Raw genomic sequence first — 18,151 nt, 5'->3', positions numbered from 1 at the left:
CAACTATGGTATCAATGTGAAGCTCCTACGTGACCTCATTCTCCAGTTATCGCATTCACAAACTTAGATGTTCGCGCTGTCCTCCCACGCACCTGCTCACCTGCCATGCTGACAACAACAGTCCCCTCAGCCTCTTACGGCTGAGGGGTAAAAATCCACACATCACAACCAGAATCCATATTAACATTACATCAACAGATCGAAATATTTAATTCTGAAACACTGCCTCTGCATCCAAATGTCTAAATATTTGGACACAGATACACAAGGACCAACCCACATTTGCTTGTGTATGGTCTGAGCTATATCCACAAATGCAGGTAGAAACCTGGGACAGGGGCCTAGAGTTGAAATAATATCACCATAATAAAATAGCCCTAGGAGGAAAACATCAGTTCAAACAAAAAGCAGATAACATGGAGACATTGGCCTTACTGATGCACATTTGCAACCTTTTCAGACCAAACACGTGTTTTTCAGCACTTCATTTGTATGGCTGAAATGTTAATGTCGCCTCTCTACTGGGTAAAAGGAAGACAGCGCTGAACAGACGCCACTAATGCTCCACATTTGACAGAAGTTCAGGTTGGTTGATACTCACAGTCTGGGGATGATGTTGCCCGCATACTGGACCAGCTCATACAGATCTGCCACCTTACGTCCCTTGGCAAACTCGTCGGTCAGATAAACCTCTAAGTAGTGGAGTTCATCAGAGATGGCCATATCTGCAGACAGTGTTAGGGACCAATGCACACACGCCACAAATCATACACATTCAACAATGCAGTTCCTTGCAGCATGTTTATAATGTAGTGGCTTCACTTTCAATCTGCACACAGTGTGTTCAGGCGCAATACTGTCAGGCCACCTAAGCATTAAGTGTTCTTTCAATTTTACATTACGGCTCTATAAGCCTAGAGTTTACACTCCAACAAATCCTCAAAGGAAGCATCAGTAGAACTAAAAACGGGGATGAATTAAATGAGTGCAGTAGTTCTGCCTTTTTTCCAACAGTTGTTCAACTAAGACTATTTTGGATGAGATCTCCAATGGCAACCTGAGTGTTTGACTTTAGAAGGCAGCCAGCTCTGCACTTTCAAACATCAGTTTGCACTGCCTTCATTCAGCTCTCATTTATTAAACAAGATATTGTTGTAATGCAAGCATACTGTCCACGCTGTTTCAACTTCTGGCCCAGTGTCTGAAGTTTTCTCCCCAAATCAATGTGACCATGCAGTAAAATACTAGGCAGCGCTTATTCTCCTTGTCCTTTTCAAGTGAATATCTCCCGCCTGCTTGCTGCTTCATTTGCCTTCAAATATGATTAACATTAACATGAAGGCAAATGAATGACAATATGACAACCCCACCTCAAACATCATAAAGTTATAAACTGTGACATGTAACGACTGGCTAGTAGCATCTGTTATACAGTCAGCCTGTTTAGATGAGACATAAATGTCTAATCAGCACATGTAAAGGATACAGAGCTCGTAGTAGCTCTTTGGAGAAAGCATGGAGGTCCTTAGTTCACCCAACATGTTGGAGGCATGCTTCAGGGCGTCCATCAACTTGTTTTTGTCCTGCAGGCCACAAATATATTACATATCACATCCAAAACACATGCGTGATTCAAGAAACACTTCATGTATAACACGCTGAACAGCCTGAACGGACCTTGAATTCATCTTTGAGACATCATTATGAAAAGGAAAAGGGGATTAACTGATGGAAAATGCCCCTCATTTACTTACATCAATAAAATTTAGTTCATCCTTTTTCCCCATAGTGTAAGAAATATGATTACTTCACAGTCTCTTTAAATATCATGACAGAATTTTGAGGTTATATTAGCCATCTCTATTGATTATCCATATTATTGTAGTATTCCTTTTAATCAAAAAGACCATAAAAGTCCAGGAGTATCCTTAGGAAGAACCAGTGGTTTAAAAAGCACATCACAATCAAGATGATAGTCCTATAAACTGAAATGCTCCTACCAGGCATCGCTTCATCTGGAACGACTGGACCTTGACAGCTTGCACAGCTTCATCCAGAAGCTTCTCCTGTTCATCCTGGGGTGACTGCTGTGTTGCTGGCTGCAACAGAGGATGGAAATACAAGTTATAGCACTCCTTGATTGATCTAGCAGGATTTTCTTCATGCAACACAGCATAAAAAGCAAGAACTCAAGTTTGACTTGTCTGATGGTCTATAACGCCAGAAAAGAGAAAGGAAAAAACGGAGCAGTCTGAGGAGTTCAGCAGACTCCCGAGTTGTTGTTTCCATGTCTAAATCCAAAACACATCGAGTCAGATTTGTTTGCATGTTTGAAGTCACGACGGCTGTATCTACTAATGAGGTTTGATGGCAGGATCGTCCGTGAATTGAAGAAAAGAGTTTTACAGAAACGACTGAATGTCCATCAGACCAAACGAAGCTGCTACAGGTGTTTGAGCTCGCCTGCACAATCTCACACGACATGCTTCCGTCTGTATGCTCCGTGTTCGGTTACTCTAAGTCGGAGGCAACATTTAGATGCTTACATTAAAATATGACACAGCAAAGCGAAAGACGACGCTAACAAAAACCTAACTGTACAGTCTTATTTAATTTGCGTCAGAAATGTTGATGTGTTTGCAAATATCATACTGTATATAGGAGCACGATGAGTGTTTCAAAGACAAACAAATGTTGCATCTAGTTGCTCGATAGCTTCAGTCGGCTGCTAGTTAGCTTAGCTAGCTGCTGTCAAACGCCGAGCTAGGCCAAAGGACCATTCACGCAGCTGACTTTAGATCAAATCACGTTACACAGTCAAAATGAGTTTTTCCAGCGGTCAAAACTTCACACAGGCAAATGTCGGAATGCACAACGTTGCACTAAAGTCGGTATTCGGTAAAGTGCTTACCATGGTTATGGGACGTGTTTCAGCTCAGTCGGGAAGGCTGGCCTGTCATGTGACCCACAAGAACGGGCTGACGGTCTGCACTCAGTTAGCGTCACGTCAGATCACAGGCGTGGCCGTTTCTCCACCACTCTCTCTACGTCTCACTTCCCCACGAAAGGGCTTGGGGCTACATTAAGGGAAATATATTATTGATCATTTCGAGAAAAGAGGTTGAAATGTGGAGATCACAGTTGTTGTTTCAAGAAAAATACCACGCCTCCTATGCCCTCTACAAAATGCCTTGCGTAAACGAGTTAGTTAAACAAATTGATCAGTCTTCTTACCACCGTGTCTTGTGATATAACATACATCCTCTTTCGTTATTATTGCAACACTATGAAAACACCTCAGTATACATAAAACTGTATTATGGAGAGTTGGGACAGTTGCTAGTGGCAACACTGAAGACCAAGTTGAGATTCTTCTGCGAGTCTTCAGGAAGACCACATCACAAGTTCAACATACAGTTTTTGAAAGACAGCAAGCAAGCAAAAGAGTTCAACTGTGAAGTCAGGAACAGATTTGAGGTGCTGGGGGATCTGGTCGAAAAGACATTAGAGAAGCCCTGGACAGAAATACAGAAGACCTGGAAGGCCGTTTACACCAAAGTCCTGGGGAAGAAGAAGAGGGAGCAGAAAGATGGGATGACAAAAGACACATGGGAGAAGATAGAGAAGAGAAAGGAGGTGAAGCAAAAAATTAACAGATGTCAAGTGAACCGAGAAGTGAAGAAGAGCGCCAGACGGGACAAAAGACAATTTGTGCACAGTATGACAAAAGAGGCAGAAACAGCAGCCAAGCAGAACAACATGAGGTGAGTGTATGAGATCACCCAGACCTTGTCAGGAAAAAGTTTCAACTCAAGGAAGCCAGTCAAGGACAAGAATGGGAAAACAATCACAAGTGACAAGAAACAAAGAAGAAGATGGGTTCAGTGTTCAATGTGTAATGGTAACTTTATTGTCCCCAGTGGGAAATTTGCAGTATGTCCATAAGCCCTGAGGAAACAACCTAAATTTATCATCAAAAAAGTGCAGTGTGTAATGGCAACAACCCTTATGGTTTAGAGTTATTAACCATGATAATAGCACTAGGTACAAAAGACAATCTATGTCTCTTTGTATTCACTGCAGGCACTTTATACCGACAACCTGATGGAAGCAGTTGAAAATCATTAAAGAACACAACATGACAGAGGTTGCCTTCCTCAGCACCTGCCTGTCATAGAAGTCCACAAGCTGGACCTGAGACCTCCCTGAAATCTGACCAGCCACTTTAACCAGGTTGCTAAGTCTGGTCTTATTATTCAAATAAATATTACCATACCAAGCAATGATACAGAAGGTTAAAACAGATCCAATAAAACTTTTTATAAAAAGAAGAGTCATCATTACAGATGAAACATTAAAACCTCTCAACCTCCTTAAAAGGTCTTTGTTGAACCTTTTTCACTGTAGCAGCAAGTTGTGACTCAAAGGACAGAGTCTTATCAAGAACAACCCCCAAATACTTATAACTGTCCACCAGTTCAATGGCTGCACCATTCACCACTGTTAGTGCAGGATGGGGGGATGTCTTCCTGAAGTCAATAACCATGTCCTTGGTTTTCAGTGTGTTGATCTTTAAGAAGGACTGATCACACCACAAAACAAACTCATCCACAACAGGCCCATGGGAATCCTCTTCACCATGAAGGAGGCTTTCAATGACTGTGTCATCTGCGTATTTAATGAAATGCCTATTAGCCTGTGTACTGCGACAGTCATTAGTGACAAAATATACAGTAGAGGAGAGAGACAGCAACCCTGTGGTGAACCAGTAGAAGAGTTCAGCTGTTTGGAAAAACAGCCGTTTACTCCATTTACTCTCAAAGAGATCCTGAATCGACTAACACCGCAAACAGTCCCCGACATACCACCAGCAGAAGAGCACCTCTGTATCAACAGCAGTCCACCAATCAAGGCAGAGATCACCAAAGCCATCAAGTCCTTGAAAAATGGAAAGGTACCAGGGCTTCCAGAAGCTGTCAAGGCAGACGTGGCAGCAGCAGTGGAGATGCTGCAACCTATCCTAGTGATAATATGGGAACAGGAGCAAGTGCCTGCTGACTGGAAGCTTGGGTACCTGGTGAAGCTCCCCAAGAAAGGCGATTTATCTCAGTGCGGCAACTGGCGAGGAATTATGCTGCTGTCCATCCTCAGCAAGGTGTTGACCAGAATCATCTTGGAGAGAATGAAGGAGGCATTGGACAAGAGACTGACATCAGAGCAGGCAGGATTAAGACAAGACAGATCATGTACAGAGCACATCAAGTCAAGTCAAGTTGGCTTTATTGTCACTTCAACCATATACAGTTAGTACACAGTGAAGCGAAACAACGTTCCTCCAGGACCAAGGTGCTACATGCAACATAAATTTACAACATAAATTAACAGAAAACACTAAACTAGCTAACTAAGAGGCCTAGTTAATGGTCATGCAACTTAATGGTCATGCAACACAGAGCACCTGTATAAAAAAGCCCAAAGCCGACTGTACTTCCTCAGGAGGCTGAGGTCTTTTAACATCTGCAGGAAGCTCCTGAGGATGTTTTACCAGTCGGTGGTTGCTGGAGTACTTTTCTATGCTGTGGTGTGCTGGGGGAGCAGCACAGCAAAGAAGGACTCATCCAGGCTGGAGAAACTGATCAGGAAGGCTGGCTCTGTGGTCGGCATGAAGCTGGACACTCTGGTGACAGTGGCAGAGAAAAGGACACTAAAGAAGCTGCTGGACATTATGGACAATGCTGGGCATCCTCTGCACACGGCCATTAACAACCAGAAGAGTCTGTTCAGTGACAGGTTGCTTCTCCCCAAGACAAGAACTAACAGACTTAAAAACTCCTTTGTCCCACACGCCATCAGACTGTTTAACTCCTCTCTGGAGGGGAGAGGGAGGGGAAACAGGAGGACAAAGGAGGGGGGAACAACTAAGCTGTAGTGCCTCTTCACCTCACTGTGCAATACCTTTGTAAATCGTCAATGGTGCAATAGACCTCAATACTTGAAATGTGCAATTCACTTGTATTTTTATTTTTATTCCTATTTATTCTATTTATCCCCTTTGTATATTTTATTTATATATGTGTGTGTATTTATATATGTGTGTGTATTTATATACGTGTGTGTGTGTGTATATATATATATATATATATATATATATATATATATATATATATATATATATATATATATATATATATATATATACTGCGCAGGACCCTCAAGCTCCCAGGCCTCTGGTAGAGGACCCGAGCTTGAAGGATAAACCGCCCGCAGGGGCGTGCTGGGTGTTTTTTATATATAACATTCTGTAACTGAAACTTCTGTCGGTGCTGTGCTTTTGGAAACCGAATTTCCCAGAGGAACCCACCCGAGGGATTAATAAGCTTCTATCTTATCTTATCTCTTATCTTAGTTAGCTGGCTAGCAGAGACAAGACAGACTGACCTAACATAAATTACAACATAAATGAACAAAAACTAACTATCTAACTATCTAAGGAAGCCTTTTTTTTTGGTTAACAGACAGCAGACAACAAAGTGCACGTGCAAATGTGCAAACAAGAGCAACAAAGTGACAGTGTGACAAAAAAACACAACGTAACATAATAATAAGGTTTTGTGATGATGAGTTGAGGTAGTGGAGGAACAGTAAACATTCCTTAGTGTAGCAGCAAAAATTAGGAAGTGAAGAAGTTAGTGCAAAAAGTCCAGTAATAATATTGTGCAAAAGAGCATTTACAGGTTGGTGTGTACGATATTGGTGGTGTAGGTCAGTGTGTTTGCGCTTGTGTTGATTAATCAGTCCAGTCTCAATGTTTTGAGGTAGTTGAGTTAAGCTGAGTGATAATGTTTGTGTGTGTGTGTGTGTGTGTGTGTGTGTGTGTGTGTGTGTGTGTGTGTGTGTGTGTGTGTGCGTGTTTATCAGTCAGTCCCTTTTTGCTGAGGAGACGGGTGGCTTGTGGAAACTGTGTTGCACAGTCTGGATGTGTGTGCCCGAATGCTTCGGTACCTTTTTCCAGATGGCAGGAGTGTGAAGAGTGTGTGAGAGGGGTGTGTCCGATCAGCCACAATGCTGGTGGCTTTGCGAATGCAGCGTGTGGTGTAGATGTCCTCAACAGAGGGGAGAGAGACCCCGATGATCTTCTCTGCTGTTCCCACTATCCGCTGTAGGGTCTTGCAGTCCGATATGGCACAGTTCCCAAACCAGACAGTGATGCAGCCGCTCAGGATGCTCTCGATAGTTCCTCTATAGAAGGTGGTCAGGATCGGTGGTGGAAGCCGGGCCTTTCTCAGTCTTCTCAGAAAGAAGAGACGCTGTTGGGCTTTCTTGTGCAGGGAGCTGGTGTTGAGGGACCAGCCGAGGTCCTTCTCCAGGTGGACGCCCAGGAATTTGGTGCTGCTGACGATCTCCACAGAGGAGCCGTTGATGCTCAGCGGTGAGTGGTCGCCTCGTGTCCTCCTAAAGTCAACAACCATCTCTTTTGTCTTGTCAACCTTCAGAGACAGGTTGTTGTCTTTACACCAGCCCGTTAGCCTCTTCACTTCCTCTCTGTACGCTGACTCGTCGTTCTTGCTAATGAGACCCACCACGGTCGTGTCATCAGCCAACTTAATGATGTGATTTGAACTGTGTGTTGCTACACAGTCATGAGTCAGCAGTGTGAACAGCAGAGGACTGAGCACACAGCCTTGTGGGGCCCCAGTGCTCAGTGTGGTGGTGCTGGAGGTGCAGTTCCCGATCCGTACTGACTGAGGCCTTCCGGTCAGAAAGTCCAGGATCCAGTTGCAGAGGGAGGTGTTCAGGCCCAACAGGCTCAGCTTTCCGATCAGTTGTTGGGGGATGATCGTGTTAAATGCTGAGCTGAAATCTATGTACAGCATTCGGACGTGTGAGTCCTTCTTGTCCAAGTGTGTGAGGGCAAGATGGAGTGCAGTGGAGATGGCGTCGTCCGTTGAGCGGTTATGGCGGTACGCAAATTGCAGTGGGTCCAGTGAGGGGGGCAGCAGGGTCTTGATGTGTCTCATGACGAGCCGCTCAAAGCGCTTCGTGATGGTGGGTGTAAGTGCAACAGGACAGTAGTCGTTGAGACAGGACAACGAAGACTTCTTGGGCACGGGGACGATGGTGATGGCCTTGAAGCACGTGGGAACGACGGCACTGCTCAGAGAGATGTTGAAGATGTTGGTGAGAACATCTGCCAGCTGTTCAGCACATTCTCTGAGCACTCTGCCTGGGATGTTGTCTGGTCCAGCAGCTTTACGTGGGTTGACTCTGCGTAGAGTTTTCCTCACCTCAGCTGTAGTGAGACACAGGACCTGGTCGTTCGGAGGACGGGTGGTCTTCCTCGCCGCCACGTTGTTCTGCCTGTCGAACCGAGCGTAGAAGTTGTTCAGCGCATCTGGGAGGGAGCCGTCACTGTCACAGGCAGGTGATGTCATCCTGTAGTTAGTGATGGCTTGTAAGCCCTGCCACATGCGCCGTGTGTCGCCGCTGTCCTTGAAGTGGTTGTGGATTCTCTGGGTGTGTGCGCGCTTCGCCTCTCTGATGGCCCGAGAAAGTTCGGCCCTAGCTCTTCTAAGCGCCACCTTATCTCCCGCTTTGAGGGCAGAGTCTCGGATTACTGCGGAAGTGCGTGCACTTCCGCAGTAATCCACGGTTTCTGGTTGGGTCGTGAGATGATGGTCTTGGAGACAGTGACGTCATCGGTGCACTTGTTGATGTAGCTGGACACTGATGACGTGTACTCCTCCAAGTCAGTGAAGTCGCTGTAAGTTGCAGCCTCCCTAAACATGTTCCAGTCAGTGCTCTCGAAGCAGTCCTGAAGAGCAGAGATGGCTCCTGCTGGCCAGGTTTTCACCTGCTTCAGAACCGGTTTTGATCGCCTGACGAGTGGTCTGTATGCTGGAATTAGCATAACAGAGATGTGGTCTGAGTAGCCGAGGTGGGGGCGGGGCTCTGCCCGATATGCGCCGGGGATGTTTGTGTAAACAAGATCCAGCGTGTTTTCCCCTCTCGTTGCAAAGTCCACATACTGATGGAATCTAGGAAGCACTGACTTGAGATTTGCATGGTTGAAATCTCCAGCAACAATAAACAGTCCATCCGGGTGTGTATTTTGCAGTTCACTGATCTTTGTATACAGTTCCCATAGCGCTTCCTTAGCGTTAGCGCTAGGTGGAATGTACACTCCGATAATGAAAACAGTGGTGAATTCCCGTAGTAAATAAAAAGGTCTGCATCTAACAGTCACAAACTCCACCAGCGATGAGCAATAACTAGAAACTAGCACAGAGTTCTTGCACCGTTTCGCGTTGATGTAAACACACAAGCCGCCACCGCGAGTCTTACCGCACAGAGCTGCATTTCTGTCGGTGCGAAACGAGGCCAGCCCGTTTAGCTGAATAGCGGTGTCCGGTACTCTGTCGCTGAGCCATGTTTCTGTGAAAACAAAGACACAGCAGTCTCTAACCTCACGCTGTGTAGCCTGCTGGAGTCGGATATAATCCAGTTTATTATCCAGGGAGCAGACGTTGGATAAGATGATGGATGGTAGAGCCGGCCGGCTAGGGTTTGTTTTTAGCCTAGCACAGACTCCCGCCCGCTTGCCGCGCTTCCGCTTCCTTGCGCACCGCTTCCGATGTCCCCTCCTCCGGCCGCCGGCATCAGGCAACGCCGAGGCTTCGAGGCCTGGTTCGCGGAGCAAGCCGAGTTCACGCAGTGTTTCCCGCAGCCCATCCTGGATGTTGTCAACCGGGTTATTTAGGTTGAAAAGTGTCTGGCTGTTGTATGCACGGACACCGACACCAGTTGCGACGATATCCATACATAGTGCAAAATAAACACGCTGCACACAAAAAACACACAAAAAACTTAAACAATGCAGCACCACTTTGGCCCCAGAGCGTCCGCTGCGTGCTATTGCCGCGCCGCCATCTTGTTTACAAGGTGGCGGCGCATCGCCACTCTGCGCCACTCTGCGCATCATCATCAAGCAGTCTATCGAATGGCCGTCTCCCTTGTACACAATCTTCGTTGACTTTGAAAAAGCCTTCGACAGTGTCGACAGGGAGACCATTTGGAAACTGATGCAGCACCATGGAATCCCACATCAACATCATCCAACAGCTATACGAAGACTCGTCCTGCCAGATCATCCACAAGGGAAAACTGACCAACCCCTTCGCAGTGAAAACCGGAGGGAGGCAAGGCTGGATGTTGTCACCGACATTATTCCTGATTGTCATGGACTGGAGCATGAGAGGAACCACAGAGGGCAGCAATACTGCATTCCAGTGGACCTTCACCAAACAGCTGGAGGACCTGGATTTTGCAGAGGACGTTAGCCTTCTGTCCCATAAGCAGCAACATGCACAGTCCAAGCTTACCTGACCTGAAGATCAACATCAGAAAAACAGAGGTGATGCAGATGAACAACTGACAAAAAGATCCACTGCAGCTACAGGGAGAAGACTTAGTGGAAACCGACTGCTTCGTCTACCCTAGGAAGATTAATCAACAGCAATGGTGGCACAGATGAAGACATTAGGAGCCAGATCAACAAAGAAAGGCTTGCATTCAACATCCTGTGACCCATCTGTAACTCCAAAGCCTTATCTCAGCGCAGCAAGATCTGCATCTTCAACACCAATTTGAAAGCAGTCCTCCTGTATGGGTCCGAGATGTGGCAGGGAGTGTTGGTCAAAATAAAATAAAAGACTCAGCAGTCCTGTTGCTCTATTTTCACCTGTATAGCAGGAGTGGGGGGGGCGGAGGTTTGCCCCGGTGCAGGTGTGCCGCCGCGGTCACACCTGCACATAAGGTCAGTACTTCCACGCTTTAAACGCTGCACGGTCATACTCTCTCCGGCACTCGTTATATTATCTGTTTTTGATCTGCACACAGCTGTTGCCACGAAAGTCGCACTCGCTTACGTCATTGACATGAGACACTCTCGCAAAAAAATCATGGTTTTAGTAACGCAGTAACGCAGCGTGCTTACGGGGAAAGTAACAGTAATCTAATTACCTTTTTTGCAATAGTAATCCCTTACTTTACTCGTTACTTGAAAAAAGTAATCGGATTACGCATTACTCCCCATCTCTGGTGGCAGGTGACCAACACCATTACCAGCAAGATACAGAGCTTCATCAACAAGTGCTTGCGACACATCCTCAACATCAGATGGCCTGAGAAGATCTCGAACACAGACCTGTGGAAGAGAACCAGACAGAACCCGGTCGGTCAAGACATCAAAAACCATTCGACAATGGCAAGCACTGGACTGGAACCCACAAGGAAAACGGAAAGTGGGGAGACCCAAACAGACGTGGAGATCTCTCGAGAGTGAAGTAAAGGCCGCCAGAATGACGTGGACCCAGCTGAAGAAAACGGCTCAGAACAGAGTCCGTTGGCGTGGTGTTGTTGCAGCTCTATGTCCACCAGGAGTCTACAGGCTTGATAATGATGATGATACATAAAACTGTATTATTGGAACCTTATAGATGGCAAATGGACTGATTCTTGAATAGCCCCTTTCTACTCTCCAGAGTACTCAGAGCGCTGTATACAACACCGCATTCCCTTTCTTCTATGCTTTTCAGTGCTTTCTAGTTAACAATAAAACGCTAATGGATGCATTGGAGAGCAACCTGGGGTTAGTATCTTGCCCAAGGATTAATTGGCATGCAGACTGGAAGATACACGGATGGAACCCACAGCTGGACAGGCCGTCAGGCATACCGGCCATTTGCCCGGTGCCCAATGGCAATTTTCCATTTTTATGGGTCGATGTTTTTTTTGTTTTTTTCTGTTGTAATGGTATAAACCAGGGGTGTCGAACTCCAGGCCTCGAGGGCCGGTGTCCTGCAGGTTTTAGATATCACCGTGGGTCAACATACCTGAATGACGGCTTCTGGAGAACTTCAAGACATGTTGAGGAGGTCATTTAGCCATTTAAATCAGCTGTGTTGGATCAAGGACACATCTAAAACCTCGAGGCCTGGAGTTCGACACCTGTGGTATAAACAATGAAAGGTGGTGGATTGGCCAATTGGTCATGATCAACTCTGGGCTGGACCAATTACAGCCGAGGAGGTTGAACTTCAATATTGAGGTGAAAAGAATATTGAGGTGAAAAGAAACACGATTTGTCCTGTACTTCAGCTAGAATGAAAACCAATCACAAAGCTGGAGTTATTCTGTGTCTTTACACTGCACAGCTGCCTCTTCTTCTCTCATTCTCTCCCCCTCCCTCTCCTGTTGCTACTTCAATCATGAAACTGATCAATGATCAGCTGATCGGCTTTTCTGTCGCAAGTCCCGTCTCTCGTGTTTGTTTAGTGCCCTCTTTGCGCTGGAAAGAGGAAACCAGCGGTAGTCGCAGGTAGTGCACTTTCTTATTCTCATTTAAAAATGTCTGATGATGTAAGTGATGGTGTAGGTTTAAGTTTATTAGATTGATACATATATACCAACAAGACAGTGTACATCACTGTCACAACAGGGTTCGTTTTCATTCACAGGCTTTACGGCTTTTCCTATAATACCTGGTGGGCCGGTCTGTAGTCAAAATGCCCGGGCCGATTTTTTTGTCCCAGTCCAGCCCTGATAGAACCACTAACCTTCCGAGCAGTAAATTACCTGCTTTACCTCCTGAGCTACAGTCACCCACTTACCTAAAATGATTATTCTGCAGAAAAATGTTCCCCACCATTATTAAAATATTTGTTGGCCTTTTTTGGGGGGCTGTATTGGACAGAGCAGTGAAGAGTGACAGGAAGATGGAGGGAGAGAGAGAGAGAGAGTAAGACATGTGGCAGAGGGGCTGAAAGGGCCAGTCCGCCCCCCCACGCCCCCGATCAGTATTAATTAAAATTACTCTTGCATGTGTTTAAGACTGAGCTCATTTACAATGGACATTTACAATGTTTAATGTCCATCATCATATTTTATAAATCACATTTGCGTTGACTAGCCATATACTACTGGAAATAGAAGTTGTTCATGACCTCAGAAACACAGGTCTACATCTTGAGTTTTCAAAAATTATATTAAAATGATCAATTATATCAAATTGATCAAATAATCAATCTTCTATACATCACACATGTTGGCCAAAGTGGTAGGCAAGAGGAAGCTCATTTGTTAGGATGCTAAATCACTGGAGCTCATTTATTTGCTAATGCTAGCTGTGTTTCCATAGGAAGTGCAAATTGTAACTGATCTCAGAGCAGTAACAAAAAACGACCAGCTCCTGTTTGCCTCACACTGGTTTCCCCTTAGTTTCCTGTCAAAGACAGCGTGCATGTGCAAGAACCCTAACTTTATCAGAAAAAAGTTGCTGGCCAGCTCCAGTCATTGTTACATGATGGACACGCCCTCAGAGACAGAGACATAACACCATTGCAATGACATTGATGTTTGTGTAAAGTTGGTCAGAAGGTTCCTTTGTGAGTGCGCATGCGCCATTAGCGTGCTGCCTGCTGTAACCCCTAATTTCCCTCGGGATGAATAAAGTATTCTGATTCTGATTCTGAAAAGAAAAATAACACACATATATCAGATGTTGCTCCCAAAGAAAAACAAAAAAAACAAAAAGCTTTTGGCAGCAATAGCCGACTGCGGCAACAAGATGGCAGTAATGTAGCGGCTGGATGCACATATTAAGTGGCAGAAGAGAAGCTTTATGGCAGTGATGTCTGAGACGAAAGGAGAGAGATTGCTTTACTTTGGTATGTTTTAATGTAATTTAAGATAACTCTTTATTGTCATTGCACAGTCATATCTACTACAATAGTACAACGAAAGTGGAAACTGTTCCATGTTGGCACTATGCACAACTAAACACAACTGAGCACAACACAGTAACAACACAACACAGTAACTTAAAGTGCAAGAAAGGTATGAGCAAAAAAAGAATGACTTAATAAATAAATAAAAGAATGAGTGAGTGTTTATTGCACATTATTATTGTTGTTGTTGTTGTTGTTGTTGTCCCTCAAAAAGTCCAGGGAGGTAGCCAATCAGGTTAGTTGTTAGCACTGATATTGAATATTGATGAGACTGGCATAACAACTGTGCAAACCCCAGACAGAATGATTGCAAATGTGGCACTAAACAAGTCGGGGCAATGACATCAGCAGAGAGAGGTTCACCCTTGTATGTGCAGTTAATGCCATTGGCAACACAACTCCTCCAATGTTTGTGTTCCCATGCATACGTTATGCAGACACTTGTCAGAGATGGGCCAGTAGGAAGTATTGGTAATGGAAATATAGGATGGATGGAGTTCCTCATCTTTCTGAAGCACTTTGCAAACCACACCAAGGTCAGCCATCTGATGGTGATTAAAAACTTGACACAAACGCATGCAATTCAGTTAATGAAGCTGGTGCACAAATACATTTTTTTCATCTTCATTATTATGTTCAAATCTTAGTGCAAGAGTTGTAGGTTACAATGCCCACTGAGCCAATGAGGCGAGACTGAATGAAGGCCAAACAAAATGAATGAAATATTCAGTTGGTGAAAAGTTGTTTTTGTTAGAATAGGTTCAAAATCCATATTTCTGCACTCTGTCACACACACCTCCACACACACAAATGTTTATCCGTGCATTTAAGTGTTGAATAAAAAAGATTACATACTAAGGTTTTGTCAGCACCCTTATTTCATTGTGTTACATTATGTTACAACGTACCCAGACTATGTGGTTAATTGTAAAATTTCACTCATGCCATGCAATTAGTAAATAAAATAAAAAATAGCTCTACTATTTAATAACAGAGACATGCAGATATTTTGGATTGCAGTGTGTTACAACTATCCGTCTCCCCCACTTGAGCAGGGATGGAAAAATACACCCAAAAACGTGATGCTCACCTTGGATCATGATAGAGAAATCACAGAGAGGCTGCTGCAAGATTTTATGTCATCATTTGCACAAGTTTAAAATTACTTTTGAATAGGTTCATTTACAACTATCATAGCTTTGAACATGAAAAGTCAATCATTTTTTTCGTTATCATTTTACATAAATAGATTTTTTTAAATTCACCGGCTTTGAAAAGTTACATTTTCATTCATTTCCATTAACAACGTGTCGTTCAATTAATATGACTCAGCTCAGCTTTCACACTAATTCAGCAAGTGTGTGAGTTCAATGCATAAAAGAAAATTGGTATTTATATTTGGAGCCCTGAAGCAGTGGGAAGACAAGACTGGCGGTGTGTGTGTGTGTCTCTTTGCAGCGTGCACAGCAGCGGGAGGGCTGCAGGTCGGTGACAGCAGACAGAGGAGGCGCAGCGACGAAGCTCTGCACTTTTCAGCAGCGATCGCTGTTGGTCTCTGGCTGCCTCAGCTGCAGTACTTCCGACCTTTAACACACGCACAAGACCGTTAGTGAGGATGGAGCCTTTCTTCTTTCAGGGAAGCGCTGTACCAAGGTAGAGGAAGTCCCTGATCAGGAAGTTCGTTTTCTCAGATGGTAGTCAGCTGGGAACGAAGGAGGCGCCTCTTCTCTGAGGGATCCACTATTTGTAATAATAGTTTAATTATGCCCGAGCTCAGCTTTGGATCCTGCGTGTTGCTGCTGCTGCTGCTGCGTCTGAATCGGGGTTCTTCTGTGCCTGTATTTGGAGTTATCTGAGCAGGCGGGTAACATCGCGTCCAGGTCAAATGACCGTCCAACGCTCGTGAACGTGATAAGAATTAACTGTGACATGGAAAAAACGGGACTCGACGGGATCCTTTATTGTTTCCTTATCAACTCAGCCTGTATGATTTGTGCCAATGGTAAGTGAAGTGACATGAAGGAAACATCGGAGATAGATTGGCATTAAAAAGCTCCTTCAGCTAAGCGCCACTTGCCCTGCTAATGCTGACACTAAGCAGCTTATCCTTCTCTAATAACATGAATAGAAAAATAAAATGCTTTCACTTAAATAAAGCCAGGGGAGATTTTTGGATACCTCAGTAGAAACGTGTCAGACTATGAAAGGGGTGTGATTTAAATAGGGGCAGATGAAAGACCAATCTGCAGAGGAGGGCATTGCTCATTTAAAAACTTGCAAAATTGCCGTCTCACCTTTTTCTCTCTTCTACCCTTACACACCAAAGCTACATTTACTGAAGTCCCTAAAGATGTGAGTGTGGGGGAAGGAGATGATGTTGAAATGCCCTGCGCCTTTAAAGCTGTCAGCTCAGCACCCATGTCTTTGGAGATCCAGTGGTGGTACCTGAAGAAAGATATGTCTGAAGATGAGCTGCAGATCACTGCTCCGGCTAACAGAGCCAAGGTACTTATAGCCCTCATGCATATGTGTGTGTCTCTGTCTCTACCCTGCATCATCTGCACTACAATTTATTTTAACATCCTTTAAGCATTAACACTGACTATATTTGGGAATACTGCTAAAGCATTTCTCCACATTTCAGTAGCCATAAGCAGCACTTGTTGAACCATTTTAAAATCCACACCACTCAGACTTTGGGCACTTGGTGATTGTCAACATTATCTGATAGGTCTGGTGTTTCAAGCCACCATCATGAGCGCATATGGAAATTCATTTCCCCTTCAGCCCATTACAACATGTAGCAGGGGGGAAAGAAAGCAGAAGAAAACACACCCAAGGGACAAAGAGAGAGGAGAGAGGCTATCAGCGGTGTCTTTGAGACAAACAGCTCTGCTTGTGCCATTTCCTCTCTCTGAAACAAAATGAAGGAAAACTCGTGTTGTTGCCAAAATGTGCAGCTGACATTCAGTGAGATTTTCAAAACTGATAAAAGTATCTCTTTTTTTAGGATGTTTCAAGAGAAGCCACAAAAATAAGTGTAAGTACCCGCTTTACTGTCCCGTTGAAAGTGTTTTATTCCCTGGATTTGTTCTATGATATTCACACTTTAGAGAGAGCATGAAATTCTTTCTGGCACATGAAGATTGATCTGCGGCAGCACAAAAGTGAGGCTCAAAGATTCCTCTTGTGCACATTTAGTTTATGCTAAACTAGCAAATAATATGTTATATAGGAGTTAGTAACATGTGTCCTTATTAGAGATAATGAAGGCTTTATAAATCTTTTGTGTTGATGTGTTGCGCAACTAATGAAGAGTCACATTTTGGTGGTTAGTCATAAAACATGGAACTACAGGTCGATGAATAAAATGCATAATAAAAGCAGATGTTACTGAGGCATTGCCATTTTTTCCCATGATCTCTGTGCTTGACTTTCAGACTGTGCGTGTTCAGGGCAATGCCATCTCTCACAGCCTCAGCCTGTCCAAGGTGAAGAAAGAAGACGAGGGCGTGTATGAGTGCCGTGTTTCTGATCTGTGGGCTGATGAAAGTCAGGAATTTAATGTTCATGCTACACTGCATGTCACACTGGCTGACAGCATGGTGGCTGAAGAGGCTGTGTCACACATTCAGAACCGTGGATCACTGAGGAATACCATCACAGCTTTGGGAGGTGCCTCATCTTGGAGGGCCACCTCTGAGCCTCGCAAAAATTTTGCAGGAGGTCAAATGCCAGGGCTGGGGAAGCAGCGGGTGTCTCAAGAGTCTCAGCTTGGTCTCCTGTCTCCCTTCATATCCACCACCTCAGTGGCCAGGTCATCAGCTTCACCCCTGTCAGGAGACGCAGGCATCCTCAGGCAGCAGTATGGGGCTGGTGAGTGAATGCTGGAGGTGGGTGGAGATGAAACAGAGCTACAGTGACCCCCAGGTGTTCTACAATCTGAGATTAAATGGTGCAGTTTATCTCAGACTGAGGCTGCTGGTCTGTTTCGAGCTTCATCTGTCTTAATAAATTAAATAAAAGCAAATGTGCTGTTTACCTCGTAGCTATGTTTATCTACAGGTGCACTTCTATAGTTTACAATACTTTTTTACTTTTTGTTCTCATAACCCATTTATATGCAGTGTTGGGAAGGTTACTTTTAAAATGTATTCCATTACAGATTACAGAATACATGCCCCAAAATGTATTCTGTAACGTATTCCGTTACGTTACTCAATGACAGTAACGTATTCTGAATACTTTGGATTACTTAATATATTATCATGCTTTTTACAACAACATGAATGTACTATTGCTGTGTGATTTATTACTGTTACTGAAGGTCCGCGACTCCGAACTGTAGTAAAGGGACCTCTGACTAA

At 44.5% G+C, this 18,151-nt stretch overlaps 2 protein-coding genes across 4 annotated transcripts in view; one reads left to right on the top strand and one right to left on the bottom strand.

Moving 5' to 3' along the window:
• vps35 (VPS35 retromer complex component) overlaps nt 1-3,305 on the bottom strand; it is a 29,757-nt gene extending 26,452 nt beyond the window's left edge. For both annotated transcript variants that reach the window (XM_085463938.1, XM_085463946.1), the window contains exons 1-5: nt 3,235-3,305; nt 2,912-3,077; nt 2,001-2,099; nt 1,487-1,583; nt 602-725 (exon numbers count right to left, since the gene is read on the bottom strand). In XM_085463938.1, the coding sequence (XP_085320064.1) occupies nt 602-725; nt 1,487-1,583; nt 2,001-2,099; nt 2,912-2,914 (323 nt within the window). In that variant the 5' untranslated portion in view covers nt 2,915-3,077; nt 3,235-3,305. The remainder of the gene's footprint in view (nt 1-601; nt 726-1,486; nt 1,584-2,000; nt 2,100-2,911; nt 3,078-3,234) is intronic.
• Nucleotides 3,306-3,404: 99 nt separating this feature from the next.
• Nucleotides 3,405-17,804, top strand: vstm2b (V-set and transmembrane domain containing 2B). 2 transcript variants are annotated; one of them, XM_085463958.1, is made up of 4 exons: nt 3,405-3,764; nt 16,111-16,289; nt 16,795-16,824; nt 17,225-17,804. In XM_085463958.1, the coding sequence occupies exons 2-4, from the start codon at nt 16,167-16,169 to the stop codon at nt 17,666-17,668; spliced, it is 597 nt and encodes a 198-aa protein (XP_085320084.1). In that variant the 5' UTR covers nt 3,405-3,764; nt 16,111-16,166; the 3' UTR covers nt 17,669-17,804. The 2 variants fall into 2 exon arrangements, with proteins under 2 accessions (XP_085320084.1, XP_085320095.1); XM_085463969.1 differs by lacking the exon at nt 3,405-3,764 and adding an exon at nt 15,610-15,786.
• Nucleotides 17,805-18,151: the final 347 nt, after the last annotated feature.

This window comes from Copadichromis virginalis, linkage group LG1 (assembly GCF_057382275.1).
Source record: "Copadichromis virginalis isolate Kocher_CV1m ecotype Utaka linkage group LG1, C_Virginalis_male_GT1.1, whole genome shotgun sequence".
NCBI classification, from domain to species: domain Eukaryota; kingdom Metazoa; phylum Chordata; class Actinopteri; order Cichliformes; family Cichlidae; genus Copadichromis; species Copadichromis virginalis.
This window is presented reverse-complemented; position numbering and strand designations above follow the sequence as displayed.